At 34.7% G+C, this 18,018-nt stretch overlaps 1 protein-coding gene across 1 annotated transcript in view; it reads right to left on the bottom strand.

Moving 5' to 3' along the window:
* The window catches only part of LOC121326107 (choline O-acetyltransferase-like), a 16,539-nt gene extending 798 nt beyond the window's left edge, over window positions 1-15,741 (bottom strand). The window contains exons 1-13 of the mRNA XM_041269277.1: window positions 15,540-15,741; window positions 14,586-14,716; window positions 10,876-11,067; window positions 10,098-10,216; window positions 7,931-7,984; window positions 7,330-7,510; window positions 5,528-5,705; window positions 5,111-5,280; window positions 4,738-4,838; window positions 4,029-4,157; window positions 3,717-3,839; window positions 3,095-3,236; window positions 2,790-2,852 (exon numbers count right to left, since the gene is read on the bottom strand). Coding sequence (XP_041125211.1) covers window positions 2,790-2,852; window positions 3,095-3,236; window positions 3,717-3,839; window positions 4,029-4,157; window positions 4,738-4,838; window positions 5,111-5,280; window positions 5,528-5,705; window positions 7,330-7,510; window positions 7,931-7,984; window positions 10,098-10,216; window positions 10,876-11,067; window positions 14,586-14,648 — 1,515 coding nt within the window. The 5' untranslated portion in view covers window positions 14,649-14,716; window positions 15,540-15,741. The remainder of the gene's footprint in view (window positions 1-2,789; window positions 2,853-3,094; window positions 3,237-3,716; window positions 3,840-4,028; window positions 4,158-4,737; window positions 4,839-5,110; window positions 5,281-5,527; window positions 5,706-7,329; window positions 7,511-7,930; window positions 7,985-10,097; window positions 10,217-10,875; window positions 11,068-14,585; window positions 14,717-15,539) is intronic.
* Window positions 15,742-18,018: the final 2,277 nt, after the last annotated feature.

The raw sequence follows: 18,018 nt of genomic DNA, 5'->3' as shown, positions 1-18,018 counted from the left end.
CAATAAATTTGTTCCATTAAGCTGTTAGCTTACTCTAGAAATCCCTAACAAAAAATATATTATTATTCAAGAATTATAAGAATAATATAAACGTTTGGTACAGAATTGTTTAATGCAGATAATTAGGAGCTTCTCCTAACAATAACATATTATGAATAGTAATAGCTTCATTAAAGGGACAACAGTGGTATGTTGAGTAACATTTGTCAGGGCCTTCATATGAATACGTGTACTTCTTTCATCATGATAACATCTAAAACAGACATTCTTAAGGTATTACTTTACATATTTTTTAATCTGGGAAATAGTTGGAGTTTAGATCAGCCAGATATAATTGCAATTACTGTGTACATTAATGATTTCCGTATTTACTATTGCAATTGTATTCATCATCGTGTGAAATTACTATGGTGCACATTAATTTTATTGTGCCATACTATGGTAATCAGAATGAATATGTGATTTGTATGGTAAATTATGATAATGTATGTAAATGAGACACCCCACTCTGAGTAATGAGATGAGCGTCATTCGCACTGTGTAAACCAAAGGGTGATGATTGTATTGTGCACATTAAAGCGAGCGATAATGAGTTAGTTTGGACACCAGGCTTTACCGCTGATAGTCGTGCTATTTAAACCTCTTTTTCTGGCCAGAAAACTGGTGATGTGCAGTTCGATTCTTTTTACTGACTCGATTAGTTTGATTCATCCAGTTTAGTGAATCAATTCTACAGTAGTGTTCATTTGATTCACTAATTCACTAACGTAAAATCTAAAATCTTACTGAATTACATGATTATGAAAAATTGTTTGAACGGAAAAATCTGTTAGCAAGGGCCATTTAAGTTAAGACTGTTCACTTGGTGGGCTGCACATCATAATGTACGTTAAAATGTCTATATAAATGTATATAGGCCAATATACTCAAATATACTACTTTACACAAAACACATTAACTAGAAGCAGCTTTCCTAGAACACTGACAAAAACTCAATATCACAAATGTAATATAATGGAGGAAATAGAAGACTATTTTACTTTCAATAGAAATCTCAAACAAAAGATGTCAGTATATAATGCTAAGTCTCAATGTTTCATTTCTATTCCAAAATATAACATTTTTAACAGCACTGAAAAAAAGATACTGACAAGCTGTTAAAATTCAAAATAATAAACAGTACAGCTTTTTAAATATACCTTTTTATGACTTGTATCAGGACACTTGATAACAATACTCATTACCTGTTCTAATTCTGCAGCTTTTCCGCATAACACCTGTTGATGCAGAATCCAGTGTAAGAAAACAGCTACTTCTGCATTACTTTCTTTGATTATTTGCAGCACTCTGCTGCAGTGCTAGCCAATCTACTCTGCTCAGTCATGGTGCACCCTCTTGGTGAAGTTAAAAAAAAAAGTCCTTTCCTTTTGTTGAGACTCAATAACTTATTTAATTTCCAGTAAACTCAAAATATGTTCATTTGTGCAAGGTATCATAGTGACGTTATATGGTATAATCTTTCATAACTGCAACTGTTGCACTGCAAATCAGACATATTGCCTTGCCGTCAAAATTATTCAGTAAAAAAATTATCATCTGGCTAATGATTTTGGAATCTTCTGTGTTCGCCTCCACCTTTTGCTTCTGTGACATCTCCAATTACTTTTTGGCTACTGATATTAAATTAAACACAAAGTAAAATTGTTTAAACAAGCCTTCACTTTGCTAGCCTAATCAAAATGATGTGGTCGTGAGGAAACTGATCCTGTGAGCTATTTGATTGGCAGTTGTACTACCTCTGTGAGCTGTGATTGGCTTAACGGGAATGTCACTCATATATGCAGACTGCACATGTTGAATACACGTTACATTAAAGAGGTGGTTGTTTAAAGAATTCCAAAAAGATACAATAGTCAGTACATCATTTTTCTAAACTAATGAGCCAGCTGCCAAATATTGCCCTGTGGACCATATGTTTTACACCCCGGCTTTAGAGTATTAACTATTTATTTAAAATGATGTCATTCAGCTTTAACTGCAACCTATTTAACAAACTGCAATTGACACACAAAAAAAAAAAAAAAAACCCTGCTAAAGTGAACGTGTATTAAATTTCCCACATGGAGGACAGGTTTGCTCTGCAGGGTGGCAATGCTGACTAGGAAGAAAATTGAGGTCTCATCAATCATTTCTCGAATAAGCAGAACAAAAAGAAAAATATGGCATTGCACAGCATTACTTTTATTCTATATGCATTAAAGCGAAAGGAAAAGGGTCCCTTTTTCAGACAAGAAAGAAATACATGTTTAAATTAAAAGGTAAACAGTGCAGTTTAACTTTATGTTGCCTCTGTCTGTCCCCTGCTGCTGAGTGCTGTGTCTGTTATGAGCGCTCATTTTTTGTCAGTGTAAGCCACCTCCACCTTCACAATAAGCTACTGACCAAGAGATACTCCTGGACTGCTGGGGCTTTTGATATTACAGTGATCACGAGTAAGTCTCTGACATTATCATGCACATTAAATTATCGCTCACAATACATTTAGTGTGCACGGTATGGTATGAAAATTAACCAAATACTGTGCATGTAAATGAATGCATTCTCTGTTAGTAAATGGGTCACTGAATTTATATTTATCGCATACGTTAGACTCACTACTTTATGTGCGTGTTAAATCCAAATTTATTGCAAAGTGTATCAAATTAAAGGAGATAAATCTTAATGATCCATAAAACATTGTTCCTAATGATTTTCTTAACTAAAGGAATAGTAATGTTAATCATACTTACAAGGATAGTGTAATTGGTCTGAGCATTAATTGCTTCCCAGAGTCTTTGCATCTTTTCAGAATCCTAGAATTAAGAAGAAATCAATAAATACCATTAAACATTTCCTTTTATCAAATTCTATTGCATTGTTATTTTTTACACCACCTTCTGTATTTTTCTTAATTTCAGCCACATCACAAATACAGACCCTTTGAACTTAATACATGTATACAAAACCCTTTTTTCTCAAGATGTTAAATTATACAACTATTTAATAGCTTAAAACTGAAACAAAAGTGAAATGGAATTGACAAAGAAGTACATACTGGTACTGTTGATTTTCCATCAGTCATTGCTTTAGCAAATACTAATGCTTCATAAGTAGCTGACCGGATGTTATCCACTCTCCCCTCTAGAAAGCGTCGTATGGAAGCACTTTCATAAGTAGGAACTTGCTTGCCATGGCATCTATAAGTGAAACAATAAAGAGAAGTCTTACAATTCTTACAAATGTGTAAGAATATGTATAGTCCCTGCTCTTTGGAAGGGGTTTGCATAAAAGGCCTTGTGAAAATGTTCTTGAAGTTTTTTGCAATGAGATATTAAAGGAATAGAGGACTAGGAAGTGGGCTAGTAGTCAATTTGTATCAATTTTTAATGTGGCCTTGTTCATTCCCAAATTTGAATCCTGCAAATCCCTAGTCACTATCATCACATCTGCTTGAACTCACTAAGCCCTTGGATTGGATTTCCGCAACTGCCACCATGACAGCTACTATTGCTTTTGTGAATTCCAGCAACCTGATTGTGAAAAACTTTGTGCAACAAACTGCAAAGTTATACCCAACTTCAGTAATTATGCATTTCTAAATCTTTCTAAATATTATAAAATCAGGCTTGGTGCATTAATACTACACATTAATAACTACATCAGTGGGGTCAGCTTACCTGTAAAATGTTAGTTGCAGAGCAACTTGGATGTAAGCATCTGGGCTCATTCTTTGCTTCTTTATAAATTCTTTGCCATAAACTTTAAACTTGTTTACATTTAGGTCCAGATTCCTCACCAACCTAGAAAATGTGTAATCATAAAGAAAATTAAAACAATGGATGGTTTACAAGTGCACTGAGAATGGCAGTTTACAATCAATGCTTTAATTGATTTACTTGTGCAAACAAAATCAATTTGTAGTTTCAGGCTCAAACAGCAGTCATAATGTAAGAAGCCTTTCAAGCTAATGTGAAAGTATCATAACATACCTTTGTAATTGATCTGCTGAAGAAGCTAACAGCCCCTGAACTTCAGGAGAACATTTCCAACGTAATTTCCTAGGAGCAGAAAGTTTGGAAACACTAGCAGCTCTAACAAACTTAGAAGGGCTTCCTTTCCTGTAAAACATAGGTAGGTCATGTTTAATCAACATACTATGCTGGGTGGAAACTATTAACAATGCTTTGACTGTTGGATCTAGAAAGTCTTCTTTAATATTGAATGATCCCCAATGGATTGTGATGATGTTACTCATTTTAAACAGATGATGCAGTATGTAAAAATATCTACTTTTCTGTAAAGCTTTATTTGAAAATAACACTGTATAACATGCATAACACATTCATAAATGTTTTATTAAACTGTGTAACCTGTGCAAAATACTTCATAAATACATTGCACATAACATTCTTAGAACATTCTTAGCAAAATGCATAAAGGATTTTTTTCTAGTGTAGTTTCTAACACTTTTGTGAATAGCCTAAAGCCATATTAATGATTAAAAGCTCGAAATAAACAGCTTGGAATGTTTTCATAGAAGCAGCTTTGTTGTTTCTTACCAGTTTCATAAGAGTGTTTTTTTTCCACTTAGTGTCAATTTCAAAGAAAGTGTAACAGTTTTGTTGTGGTATGAGCAATACTGTCCATGTAACACAACACAAATGAAGGATAACAATCCTGATGAAAAACATTGCTTACATGTACTTCAGAAGATGCTCAGTGCACTGTACTAGTACAATTCCTTCAAAAGGGGAGTGCTCACAAACAACACCACAGGTCCCATCCATCCCTATAATAAACTAAAAGGAAAAAATATAAAGTTTTAATTTACACACATCATTTAAAATCTTACATCCACAGTAAGTACTTGTAAAAATGTAAGTGTCATATGGACAGACAGGCGCCTCCCTATAGCCCCAGATTACGATACTTGCAATAACTTACCATATAGACTGATGGGCACCTCCATTCATCTCCAGGAAAAAATACAGTGTGCTGCTGAGCTACATAATTATAAAATTATGCTTTGTCTCCAGCTTTAAAAACATTCTATACGATTGTATATCCTCACCTGCATGGGTTTATCATACCAGCGATTCCCACTGTTTTTATCATAGCCCCCTCCATGTAACATCTGCAGAGCTCGATTAGTATCAGTGAGTTCATTCCCACTTGGATCATCCAAACACACCAGACACAGGCATCGCTCGATCATGTCTAGCGAGTCTCTATTGGTAGAATCTGGAGAAAAAAAATAGACATCACCAAATGTAAGTAATTTAATACAAACAGATAAATCGTCAAAGATTTTGACATTTGTGGCAGCTTAAGATGTTTTATAATATCTCTGAATCAAATATTTGTATTTCAGTTGTATTTTCTTTGCAGCACACCACCAGTCAATAGAAGATGGATACATGTACTAGTAAATGAGATGCCTAGGGTTCTGATGTAAAGAGGCTGTTGTACCAAAGAGATGGTACCTAACCTTTCATGATTATTGCCCTGGATTCAGCCCATTCAGTTCTTCCATTTGATGTTAGCAGACCTATGGGTGGAAGGCGTTCTTCTTCATTCTCTGCCATTTTAAGTATTTTCTCTAGCTGAGTGAATAAATCTCTTTCGCTGAGACGTCGGAAGTTTATCACAACATCTAAAACAAAGAACTACACAAAGAAAAATATTGTACAACAATTATACATCATTAACATGAGGTTGCCTCCGCTATAAAAAACAAAAACAAAAAAACAGCTTATTTTGTGATAGAATACTATTCTGAAATAGATTCTACCTCTATGCTTTACACCTGCCATAGTAGATGATGTAAGAACTAAAGAGTGGAGTGAGTTAGAGCAAAGCAAGTGGGCTGTGCAAAGCCATCAATTTTGTTTTTGAGGAATGCCTTATAATCATTGCTTTTTTTGCACTAAGGCAAAGCACAAATAGCACAGTATCCTCACAAGGGCTCCCAACTAACTCTGCATGAATGAAAATTGAATAACCCAGTGGTTGGCTAAGGAGGACATGGAAATATAAATCTGGTAAGCAGCAATGGTTTTGAAACCACAGATGAAATGCTGGAATTAATCCTACAAGCTCTAGTAATACGTTGTTTTGTCTCTGTCGGAAGCTTTCCAGATAAAACCCAGGAAATGTAATCTAAGTTAGATGTACTGCTGTACCCCAGAGAGGGCTTGAGATATCATAAATACATTTGCACTCATATGTTCTCCTTCAAAGTCTATTTCATTTCATTTATGAACCCTGGGTTTTCCCAGTCCCATACAGAAGCCATGCTGTTAACAACCTGTTCTCTAATAGCAAATATAAGCATTGTACTTAAAAGTTATTATACATATGCAGCCAGATGTAAGCATTTTTTAATAATGTAATCTGTAAAGACATGTTATAGAAGTAGTTTTAAAACATGCCAAGCTAAATGAAATCCTTGTGCCAATCCTCCACCTCAAGAACTCTTCTTAACTTCCAGTAAGCAGTAACGTTGATGCAAGAGGTCTAATTTATAAGCTAATCATATATATAAAGGCGTTTGCAGAACCTTAAAGAGATTAGAAGGCAATTAGTTGGTAGTGCTGAAAAAAATGAAGACATGAAAGTGTTCATCTGACATGTAAATGTTCTGTCACATCTTGCCTGGTTTCCATCATTGCATTGGATTCTATTACTTGTTCTGCTGTGGTCATTATACTGATGTTTTATTTGTATTTTCATGAGAGCTTTCTGTCAGCTAAGCTGCTTAAAAAAGACTGAATTATACTCAGTTCAATAGTTAGGTAGGTAGTTTTTTACAGACCTAAATTACTAATTTAATTTTAATGGCAAAATGGGACTGAAACCAAAACTTCCATATAATTTATCTAAATTGAATTGGTATAGCCAGAGCTTTCAGTTTGTCCTGCTCTATGCCATGATACATCACAAACAAACCCCTTTAATGACATCATCCATTCAATAACGCTATGGTCACCTGCTTGAAAAACCATGCCTTTCTTCAGTAATGCCAGTTCAAAACAGTGACAACTAAACGAAATTCCCCTCATTAACCTTTTACCTCTATTGAATGAAAATGCCAATGGACTAAATGGACACATCAAGTTGAATTTAGTAACTTATATATTAACATAAGGCAGTACAATACATAATGGAGTTATCATGGAGAAGCCACTGGGGTTATTTGACCGCAAGCATCTGTGTATGAGGGAATATCGGGGAACTGAGGATGAAGCCTATATATCCAAAATGCAGACGCTCATATGAAAAGATCCTGACCTGGTTTTTGCATGCTATAATAATATGTTCTGGCTCTGGCATGATACTGTTCTTCTGGGCTACCAGGGTGTCCTTCTTGTGGCCAGGCAGACGGTAAGATGAGAAGAGTCTGTAGTATTGCTCCATGCAAAGTGGGGTCCCTGCCAGCTGCCCTCGCGCATAATCTATAGGCAGGGCATGTCTGTTACCAAAGAAATGAAAAATCTAATAAGTTATACAAGCTTTCCATCAAAGACAGCAACAAACTAAACAAAATCCAAGACAAGAAGAAATTAATTCACAAAATAAATACATAAGTACACATAAGAAAAGAATAAGATATATTTGGAGTTATGGTAGTAGCTTTACTCTTATGGTTTTCCATGTCACCAGAACCCCTCAATAGGGCCACAGCCCTATTATGTACAACTATAATATAAGCATAAGAGCTCATTCTTTTGCTTATGTATGGATTCTTTGCCATAAACTTTAAACTTAAAATATTTGTATCCAAATAAACTGTTGTTCCTTGAAAAAAGAATGATTCTGATTAATGCCAAACATTATGACATTAACATGTGGAGCATATTTAAACACAATTAACAAAAGCAATGTAACTTACGCATCAAGCAAAGCTTTGTAATCTAAAACTCCAGAAATTAGATGAGCAGAAAATCTGTAAAACAAAAGTTTAGGGGAACAATCTCCATTAATTAAACACCATGAGGTTATTAATGCAATCTCTGCATTGTGTACTGTTAAAAAAATATGATCTATTCAGCTGTTTTCTTTTTTTTTGTATTCATTTTCCAATTTTCTCCCAATTTTCTATTGTTCAATTATTATTCAACCTGGCTCACCACTGCAAACCCCGAACTAACTCGGGAGAGATGAAGACGAACACTTGCGTCCTCTGAAATGAGGAACACACAATTCTGAATTGTGTACAGGCAGACCTGCAGGCACCCAGCCAGCCACAAGGGTCACTAGTGCACAGTGAGCCAGGGACTCCCCAGCCAACCTAACCCCTACTCTGCCCGGGCAGCGAATGGCTAATTGAGTGCCGTTCCTTGGGAACTCCTGCTCATGGTCAGCAATGATCTTCAAGCTATAGGATGCATCCTACACTCCGGGCAGTGTCTTTACTGGATGCTCCACTTGGGAGCTCCTACAACTGCTTTCTTAAAAGGTAAATAGCATCAAATTGCATTTTAAGTGTTATTACTCCAATTAAGATTAGAATCTATCTAGCTAGCATGTTAGATAAAGTCATTGTTGTCTGTAAAACTGTGAAGGCAAGTCCACAGCTACAAGTATATGGGAAATCATTTGATCTTAATATAGGAACAACTAGACATGGTTGGTTGCACAACTTCTCAAAAAGGTGGTCTATTTATTCAGAGACTGAGACTCACATAAACATGTACAACACACTGATGACAAACTTCAATTCTACCTGACATAGCAATACTGAAAAATATATAGGTGCCATAAATAATTCCATTACCAATGCAGCCCAAGATATATGGTGGACGTTGATGTTATTCTTGAGTGAACAAAGTCTAAATTGGACTTAGATTAAACATATGCCTCCCCATAGACTTTTGAAATACATGCAGTGTATTAGCTTATGATTTTATCTACAAGGCTTCAGAGAAAAGGTTCAAATACATCATTTATTATCTATGCGCACAAGCTCTCTGACAGTCCAGAAATAATTCAGGCTGTACATTTGTACCAAACAATGTAGCTTCTCTCTCTCTCTCTCTCTCTCTCTCTCTCTCTCTCTCTCTCTCTCTCTCTCTCTCTCTCTCTCTCTCTCTCTCTCTCCCTAATCCTAACCCTGTCTTCCAGAATGGAAACGCTGATGTAATTGTGGTTAAATTACAAGGATATGCTGGGGTTTGCTCTTTAGAAGGCAGAGAGGATAACTGTATTACGTTACAAGAACACAGATATAGAAGCTTCAACCCTGATGTTTTACCTAGTTCATCAGATTGCTGTACATGAAGGCAAACCAATAGAAAGATAATTCTACGGAATCTTGAATATATATTATATATATTATATATATAATATATATATAATATATATATATATTCCCCTATATATCTATATCATATATATATATATATATATATAAATTTAATTTAGTGGTCGCCAATCATTTTATTGTTTTTTTCCCCTATTTAGTAGTTTCCAATTATTTACTTTTTTTAGGCTCAGCACACCGCTATCACCCGTGCTGACTGAAAAGAGGTGAAGAACACTTCTCTGAAGCGTGTGCCATCAGCTGCCCGCATCTTTACACACTGCAGACTCACCATGCAGTCACCCAGAGCTATAAATAGCGTCGGGGAGGACAAAGCAGCCCTGGGCAGCTTACAGGCGAAGCCCGCACACGCCCGGCCAGACCACAGGGGTCGCTGTTGCGCGGTGAGCCGAGGACACCCGTCTCTGACCTAGTCCAACCTCCCCCTGGCCGAGCGCTGCCTCCTGGGAGCTCCCGTCCTCGGTCGGCAAAGGAACAGCCTGGACTCGAGCTGGCAACGTCCAGACTATAGGACGCATCCTGCACTCCACGCAAGTGTTTTCACTTGATGTGCCACTTGGGCGCCTGACCCTTCACCTTCCCCTTAAGGGTATTATTATGTGAGGAATAAACAGTCGAACTACACAAGCCCCTATGCATTGTGAATACATCATGTGTCATAGTTGTGTGATGTGTCAAACAACAGACTAAATAAATAATAACACTGATATGACTGATATTATGGAAAAAGAGGTACCTGAGAAGGTCATTTTGATCATGGAAATTCTGTCGTGGGAAGACTATAGCAGGGCTGGAGTTCACAGGAAGAGCCAACCTGTTATTCAAATACATATCCTCCAGCCAATAGTCATATACCTAGGAAATTTAAAACATGCAGCGTAAATTACATGGTTTCTAGGAACATGCTCAATAATGTAATCTAGTACATTAAGGGGAAATATACCCTTTTAAAATTGCTGTATATATTTATATAAAAAAAGAGATGTCATGTAGGTGTTGTTTGCTTTAAAAAGGGATTATTCAAAAGCGTTTTTTGAGGTCTAAAACAAATACCTCCTAGGCATACTGACAATACACATTATAAAATGACTTGGATGAACAGAGCACTCTGTTACACTGATCAAATCTTATTGCTTAAGCTGAACACACTTTAAAGACTGAAATATTTCCAAGTAACTGTCATATTTATTGATGTTATGTGATTAAATAGAGAAATCTGAAATCAATACAGTTCACAGTTGATTATACAATATGTTTTTGGAGTACAAAAGCCTTCTAATAAGGATCTGTCATATTTGAAATGCCAGAGAACAGTTGTCCACACATTGTTAAATAATTAATTGTGTTCCTGTTTATTAACTTCAATCAGTAATTGGATACACCGATATTTAATAATATCCTAATAATTTAATAGCAACAAGCATTCACACATTTAAGCTGATTTCAATTATATTGGATGTTAAAATTATTCTGTTTTTACCTCTGTTTAAAGATCATGGAAATTGGATCTTTACCCAGTTATCAGTTTTCTCTCTCTTTTCTAGCAGCTTTTGTTGTAGAAACTCCCCTGTCCCTCCGGGAGCTGTAAACTTCTCCACAATGGCCTTGGTCCTCTTGAACTCCTCCTCTGTCACCAGATGCTTCATGCACTTCAAATACATGTCTGTGGTCTTTTGCAAAGGTGGCACTGGAAGCTTGGGTAACACCTAACCAAAAAAAAAAAAAAAAAAAGAAATCACCTTATCACCATTCAGTTTAATAAACAAATTTTTCTTAATAATAATAATAATAATAATAATAATAATAATAATAATAATAATAAACATGCTTTTGCAATATTAATTTGTTATGCTTAACCTAGAATTTCCTTCCCTTTTTGTAAGTGCATCTCGACAAGCATGACTGCATAACCGTCACAATGCTGTGCAAATATAGTAGGAGAATTGCATACAGCTGGAATTCTTATTAACCAGGATAATCTTTCATGCTCTGTTTCGATAAAGTTTGCAGATTTAGCATGACGGGTGGAATATGTAGGATGTTAAAAAAAAACTTGACACTTTGCATCAAACCGTTTATTTAAAAAACTATATTTACAGTATTATTGAATTGTTATTGCACTGTGTTTAAATAAGGGCTGGATCAGTTCACAGATCATCATACTCTGTAGGTATACTAACTCTAGGATAATATTGTAATAATGGTGTCATCATTGTTGTAGGGCACGGGAGAGAAACCTCAGCTAACCTAAGGGCCACATATGCGACCCTCAGACACCATATGACATGGCTTGGTTTAATTCTTGTTGTTTAGATAATAACCTGCTTTATGTTCATTGATGTCCATGCAACTGTTTTGACTTGATTTACACAACCCTTGCTTCCTTGCATTACCTAATTAATCATCACTGTGGGGTTGGTTTGTCTGTACAGTAGATTTACCTTTGGGGGGAGGTGCTTGAGGACCTTTGTTACACGAGCTAATAACAAATACCAAATAACAATAACGAAGCATCCCAGAATGAACACTAACAATGCTGGACCAAAAACCATCAGTTACCTTCACACTTGTCGTTTGTTGTTGTTTCATTATCCTAGATTTACATTGTATCCTTGTGCTTTAATGATATTATAACTGACTCAACAGATGCTTGCTTTTACAATAATACAATGATACAATATCTACTTCTCTGTTGGTTTCATGTACCCCCCTGCCGCCGCCTTCAGTCAAATGCTCAAACTCTAATCACTGCTATACCAAACTCCCTCAGTTAATAAAGACTGTAAATAAACAGATTCCACCAGTCTAGGCATTATTTCATAATGGAGATTTAAAAAATGGCTTAAATTGTGATATGTTATAGATTGATATTCAACAATTAAACTATATTGCTATAGTGGCTTGTCTACATTAATAACCACTTAACAGAAGCTGTTGGCTCCATGCAACAAATACAGTTTTTATCATCAAAATAACTAACAAGAATATGCTTATAAAGGACCCTTATGAAAACAACTAGCTCTCATATGTATACACCATTGTTATTATATTTATTTTGTTATGGTTGCTATACAATTGCACATTTTGTACAAAATAAGCCAATTTGGATACCTTGTCAATGGTTTGCTCAAGAAGGACAATATTGATAATGCCCCTAACATTTACATGTAACTATTTTTTAAAGCAATGAATGAAGCAATGTAAAATTGATATATAAGTTATTTTAGAAGTTTTATGGATTACAAGCTCAAACAGGTGCATTTATGTTTTAAATGAACAGTGGTATTGTTTTGCAATGCCTAACGTTACAATAGAGTGAGTCTCTACACAGTCACCAATTTGAGGGAGATGCACGTTAAAACTCGGACAATATCTGCTCCACCTTTTTGCTCCCCTTCGTAATGTACACTTTTTATTACTAGTATTGTAAGAGAACGTTTATGTTACTGTAGAACCAATTTCTGATTTTAAAAACAAACGAACAAATCAAATAAATGAGAAGATACACATTTTTTTTCAATATTATCATAATAAAGATTTTTGCATCAAATGTAGGTCATCTGGGTGATTTTACTCCATTAAAATGATGTAATTGTACAATGAGACTTATGTTGCAATGGGTCTTTATCAACACAGGATCCAATACTCTGGCTGTTCCAATCCTTTTTATTATCACTGTCCTTTTTGTCAATTAAGACAAAATACAATAACAGTTTTAATGTAGCTGTTTGTTTATTTGTATGTTTTTGGACATTATGTACTTACAGGTTGCATCTTTACTCTCTAAGTTATATGGTTTTTGACCATAATACAAGGAGTAACAGTTTCTTACAATACATTATACATAGCTAATATGAACGTAAATCTTCATAGCATGTTATAAAGTAATTATACAGGATGTTATAAATATCTTAGGTACATGATTTTGATCCTTAAATATTTAAATACTGGTTATAACACATTTATAGACACATTGTTGGCTGGTTATAACACATCCTTATATTAAAGTGTTACCAATATAGAAAGGTGTGTTTTCAACATAGTGATCAATACAGTGTTTGAGTAGATTATAGGATTGCAGTTGTAAAGGTTTTATTTTGTCAAGGCTTGGCCATAAGAATAACATAACAATATTGTAAAAATAAATGTAAAAACTATGTCAAGTCAACAGATATGTGATTCTTGTGGAATATTTCCTCCAACAAACATTATCGTGTTGTTTTACAACTAATTGTGTTGCCCCCATTCAAACAGCACACTTGTGTTGAAGTGGGAAGATGTTTATTCAGTTGTCACCTTCGAAAGCTGAAAACATGATGACGATAGGCTTTAATCCCACCCCATTAACCAGCTTTGAACAGGTGTGATGTGTGTGCTGCAATTCCCCCCCCCCCCCCCCCCCCCCCAACATTGGTAAGGTGCAGTACAGATTCAATAATGCAGGGAGCACATTCTGACAGATTCAGCTTGCCTATCAGGAGGCTGTGTGGTCCAGTTGTTAAAGAAATGGGCTTATAACCAGGAGGTCCCCAGTTCAAATCCCAGCTCAAATCCCAGCTCAGCCACTGATTCATAGTGTGACCCTGAGCCAGGCACTTAACCCTTTTGGGTGAGACGTTGTTGTAAGTGACTCTGCCGCTGATGCATAGTTCACCCTAGTCTCATATCTTGTAAAGCGCTTTGTGCTGGTGGTCCACTGTGAAAGGCGCTATATAAAGATTATTATTATAAGAAACACCTACCTTCTAGAATTAACTATTATCTGTTATGCTGCCTGCAGAATAAGTGTGTGGTGAACAAATAATCTCTAAGGGAAAGAAAAAAGGATGGAATAGCTGTACTTGTTATTAATGTAGTTCTTATTACAAATGAATTGCAAAGTTAATTGTCATTGAAGTTGAGTGCAAAGACATTATATTAGCAGCTTAGTTAAAATGTACTTCCAATGTCTGATATATCAATGGTCAACATGTGGACTTTAGCAGGTCAAAACACAAGTTCATACTTTTGATAAATAGGTTTTCTTTTTTAATCTATCTTAAATATTGTTTGATACAGTGCAAAAAACTAAAACTATTCAAAACAGCAAATAACTTTTGAATAGCAGAGCATGTATGCTTAATGATCATGTTGATTAATATGTAATGCAAGCTGTATTTACATAGCTAGTAATGAAATCTGTATTTAAAGTAATAAATACAGTAGTAATGAAAGCTGTAATTACATAGCTGTCCTTGTGGTCTTTGGGTTTCCCTTGATCTTGCTTGGGTTTCTCTAGAACAGGCATCTTGATGATATGGAATGAGACCAGCCAGTGCTATGAATACTCAGGGCTTACTCAGACTCTGATGTTTCCTGCATAGAGACAAAGAAAGTATGATTTAAGATAATACACTTTCCTCAAATCTTGCAACTTTGAAAAAAATGACAATGTATAGTAAAGCAAACTGAACATTAACCAATAGGGAGCGAGCTAGAATATCGACAAACAAGGTGACTATATACAATTAATGATCAGCGCTGTGTTCACAGCAGGCTACAGCTTATTCTAGTACTGAAACATATACCTTTTAAAGACCTGTTGTGATTTATTTAACTAAATTGCTTGCGTTCAAAGACAGCATTATGAAAATTATTAAGACGAGACCAAGGACAATTCATTGTTTAATCTAGCTGTTGCTCACAAACACTCATGGGCAAATAATAATAATAATAATAATAATAATAATAATAATAATAATAATAATAATAATAATAATAATAACGGCACTATTAAGTTTACGAATCTCAGACAAAATCTGTTTAGAAAAATTTAATTCGGTTATGTGTTCAACTTTCCAGAAAAAAAAGCAAAAAAAACTATTATCCATTGTCCTCCACACTAATGCAGCATTATTGGAGTTATAGAACTCATAACATATTTCGTTGAGTTTTAAATACCTATATTGGACGTTGTATTAACAAAAAAAAAAAAAAAATAATAATAATAATAATAAAAAGCATTTTCAACATGAAAATACCGTTAATATTCATTTATTTATAAAACTCACACTTCCCAAGCACAAAACAAACAATCAGAAACTGTCTGCAATGCAGTTAGCAGACTTGCAAAAAAGATGAAAATAAATGATGAGCAGAAAATTACATAGCTTTCCAGTTAAAAGCTACTCATCCTTACCTGTCTGTGGCTTGGTGTAGGTTTAAGGTGATACATTTAAAGTTCTTCACTACTTGTAAAGGTCGTCCTTTCCATGTTTAATTTGGCCTCCAGTGGACATTAAAAATGTCCAGAAATAAAATAGTAAGCTAAATATCCGATAAGTTTCCATTCAGTCATCTCTATATTAACCCTGCATCCTACGTATTGCTGGCGTGGAGTTCTTCACTGAGCTCAGTATGTTTGGAGGTACTTTGCTACCTTCCCGTTGTGGCCAACGACTCCTCCCACTGCAATCTATTTGCCAAACTCTAGTCTATGACAGTATGGTTTTCCAACCCACCTCAGATTGAGAATGTTGTTATTTCATCCCGTGCCACTGATGTTGCTTCATACAAAAACATTTAATAAAGAATACAGTCAATATATGCTTTTTTTAAAGTAAGATTAATAATACCCTTGAACGTTATCTATACCAGGCTTTTAATTCAACAAGTATTTTGCTGAAATAAAGTGACGGGCGAAGAGGACAGTTGTACTACAACAGTGTTTAATATAACAGAATTAGTTTTGAACCACATTCCAGTTACAATTACAAAGCATATATTACATGTACACAGTGAAACACAAAAGTATGTCGTCCATACTTAAGATGTTTTTTTTTCTTTTTTTTCCCCCTGACAATCTTGTTCAGTTTTAAAGTATTAATTGCTTTTCCTTGCAACAGTGGCGATTATTTAATGTAATGCAATTTGTATTAGCAAAAACACATTTATAAATTCTAATGTTATTCTTCCATACACCGTTGTACTTCATGACTGAATATCCCTCAAATGTATTGATCTGTTCTGTCGGGGTATAATTAAACGTTGCCATTATGATGATGTACTGACAAAAAACATCGCGGTGACATGCAAAGAAAGATTGTTTATTACTAAACTTAATTCAGTTAATGTGAGATACTCTTAATAAATAGGATGTGGTAAAAAAAAAGACGTGGAGTCCTACGACAAAGGGAAATTCATTTTTTTTTTTTTTTTGTAACAGTTTGTTCTCGTTTATTTCTGACCTGAGTGTTTTGTATTATTTTAATCACTCGTGTTTCATTTACGAAAAGCTGTGTTTTTCTGTAGTTTTCAATTGTGCATTGAAGCAGTTTAAATGATATGCTATTATAGCACACCATAGCATTACCAATGACAGTAGAAACCAGAATTTAAATAATGTACGATAACCCTAAGGTCTATTCCCAAGGGTTTAATACGTCTTGTAGGGAAGTATTGTGTTTGTTTAGAAACGAATACTCTGTTTGGATAACTTGAGTACCACTTTAAACCGACTGTTTGTGTTCCTTCCTCTTGGCTACATGGATTTTTTTGTCATTGTTTGTAAATTTACAGCCACCATTTTGATAGCTATATATCCAAAAGGTCTTACGGCATATACAGATACTGAAAGTTGTGTGTGTGTGTGTGTGTGTGTGTGTTGTGTGTGTGTGTGTGTCTATATATATATATATATATATATATATATATATAAAGGCCTGTTCAACGATACGCACAATTACTGTTCAAAGTCCTGCGTGTTCTATGAGTGCCTAGTTCAGAAACAAACACAAGATAACCGTACATACAGGAGGGGAGTTTGCGACTTTTTTGTTTGTTTTTGTTAAACGGCAACGTGCCATATCCTATTGAAGCTGCCGTTACATTTATTTTTATATTGATTCATGCAATTTTAAACAAATCCTATTATTTCACACTTTTTTTCAAATGAATATGAATACTATATATATAATATCTATATATATATTATCTATATAGATATATATATATATATATATATATCAAATGTGTAGTAGCAATGTCGCTTGTTCTTTACCCCAAGAAATGGGTACTTTCAATAAAAAAGCACCTCAGTTTATACGTTATACATTGAATTAATGAAACTTGAAGTTTCTTGATACTTTCTATTTCAGTAATTATAGTGTCATTTGGCTGAGAAGTGGTACATATTGTCATTAGTTGCTCTTATATTATTAGATCATCGGTGATATGTATATTACATGATTCACTCAAAGGTTGGTTATTCAAAACAATTAAAATAATCATGGCGCGAATAACCCTCTAAATAAGCTTTTCGGGGGTATTGTTTAAAAAAGAAAAAACAAATCTAGGTAATTTTTATGTATTGATCTGAAAATGCATTTGAAACACAATCTCAAGAAAAGGACAACAAACGTTACATGTTGTTTTACAATACCAGGTTTAATATAATGTTCCACGCTTCCGCCTACATTTTTTTTTTTAAAGACTTGGCGTTCTTTTGACTGCATGCCACATACCCACACGCATACAGGTATGCCTATTTAGATATTTTGTTATTTACAATGTAAATATGTACATCTATACAATAAGCATTTTTATACAGTATCACCTTTAATTTTGATAAACGATATAACTTTCAAAATAGTAAATGCTGAATACAGACACTCCGGCAC

The sequence above is a fragment of the Polyodon spathula genome, chromosome 13 (genome assembly GCF_017654505.1).
Source record: "Polyodon spathula isolate WHYD16114869_AA chromosome 13, ASM1765450v1, whole genome shotgun sequence".
Lineage (NCBI taxonomy): Eukaryota > Metazoa > Chordata > Actinopteri > Acipenseriformes > Polyodontidae > Polyodon > Polyodon spathula.
Note: the sequence above shows the minus strand (reverse complement) of the source record. Positions and strands in the feature narration are given on the sequence as shown.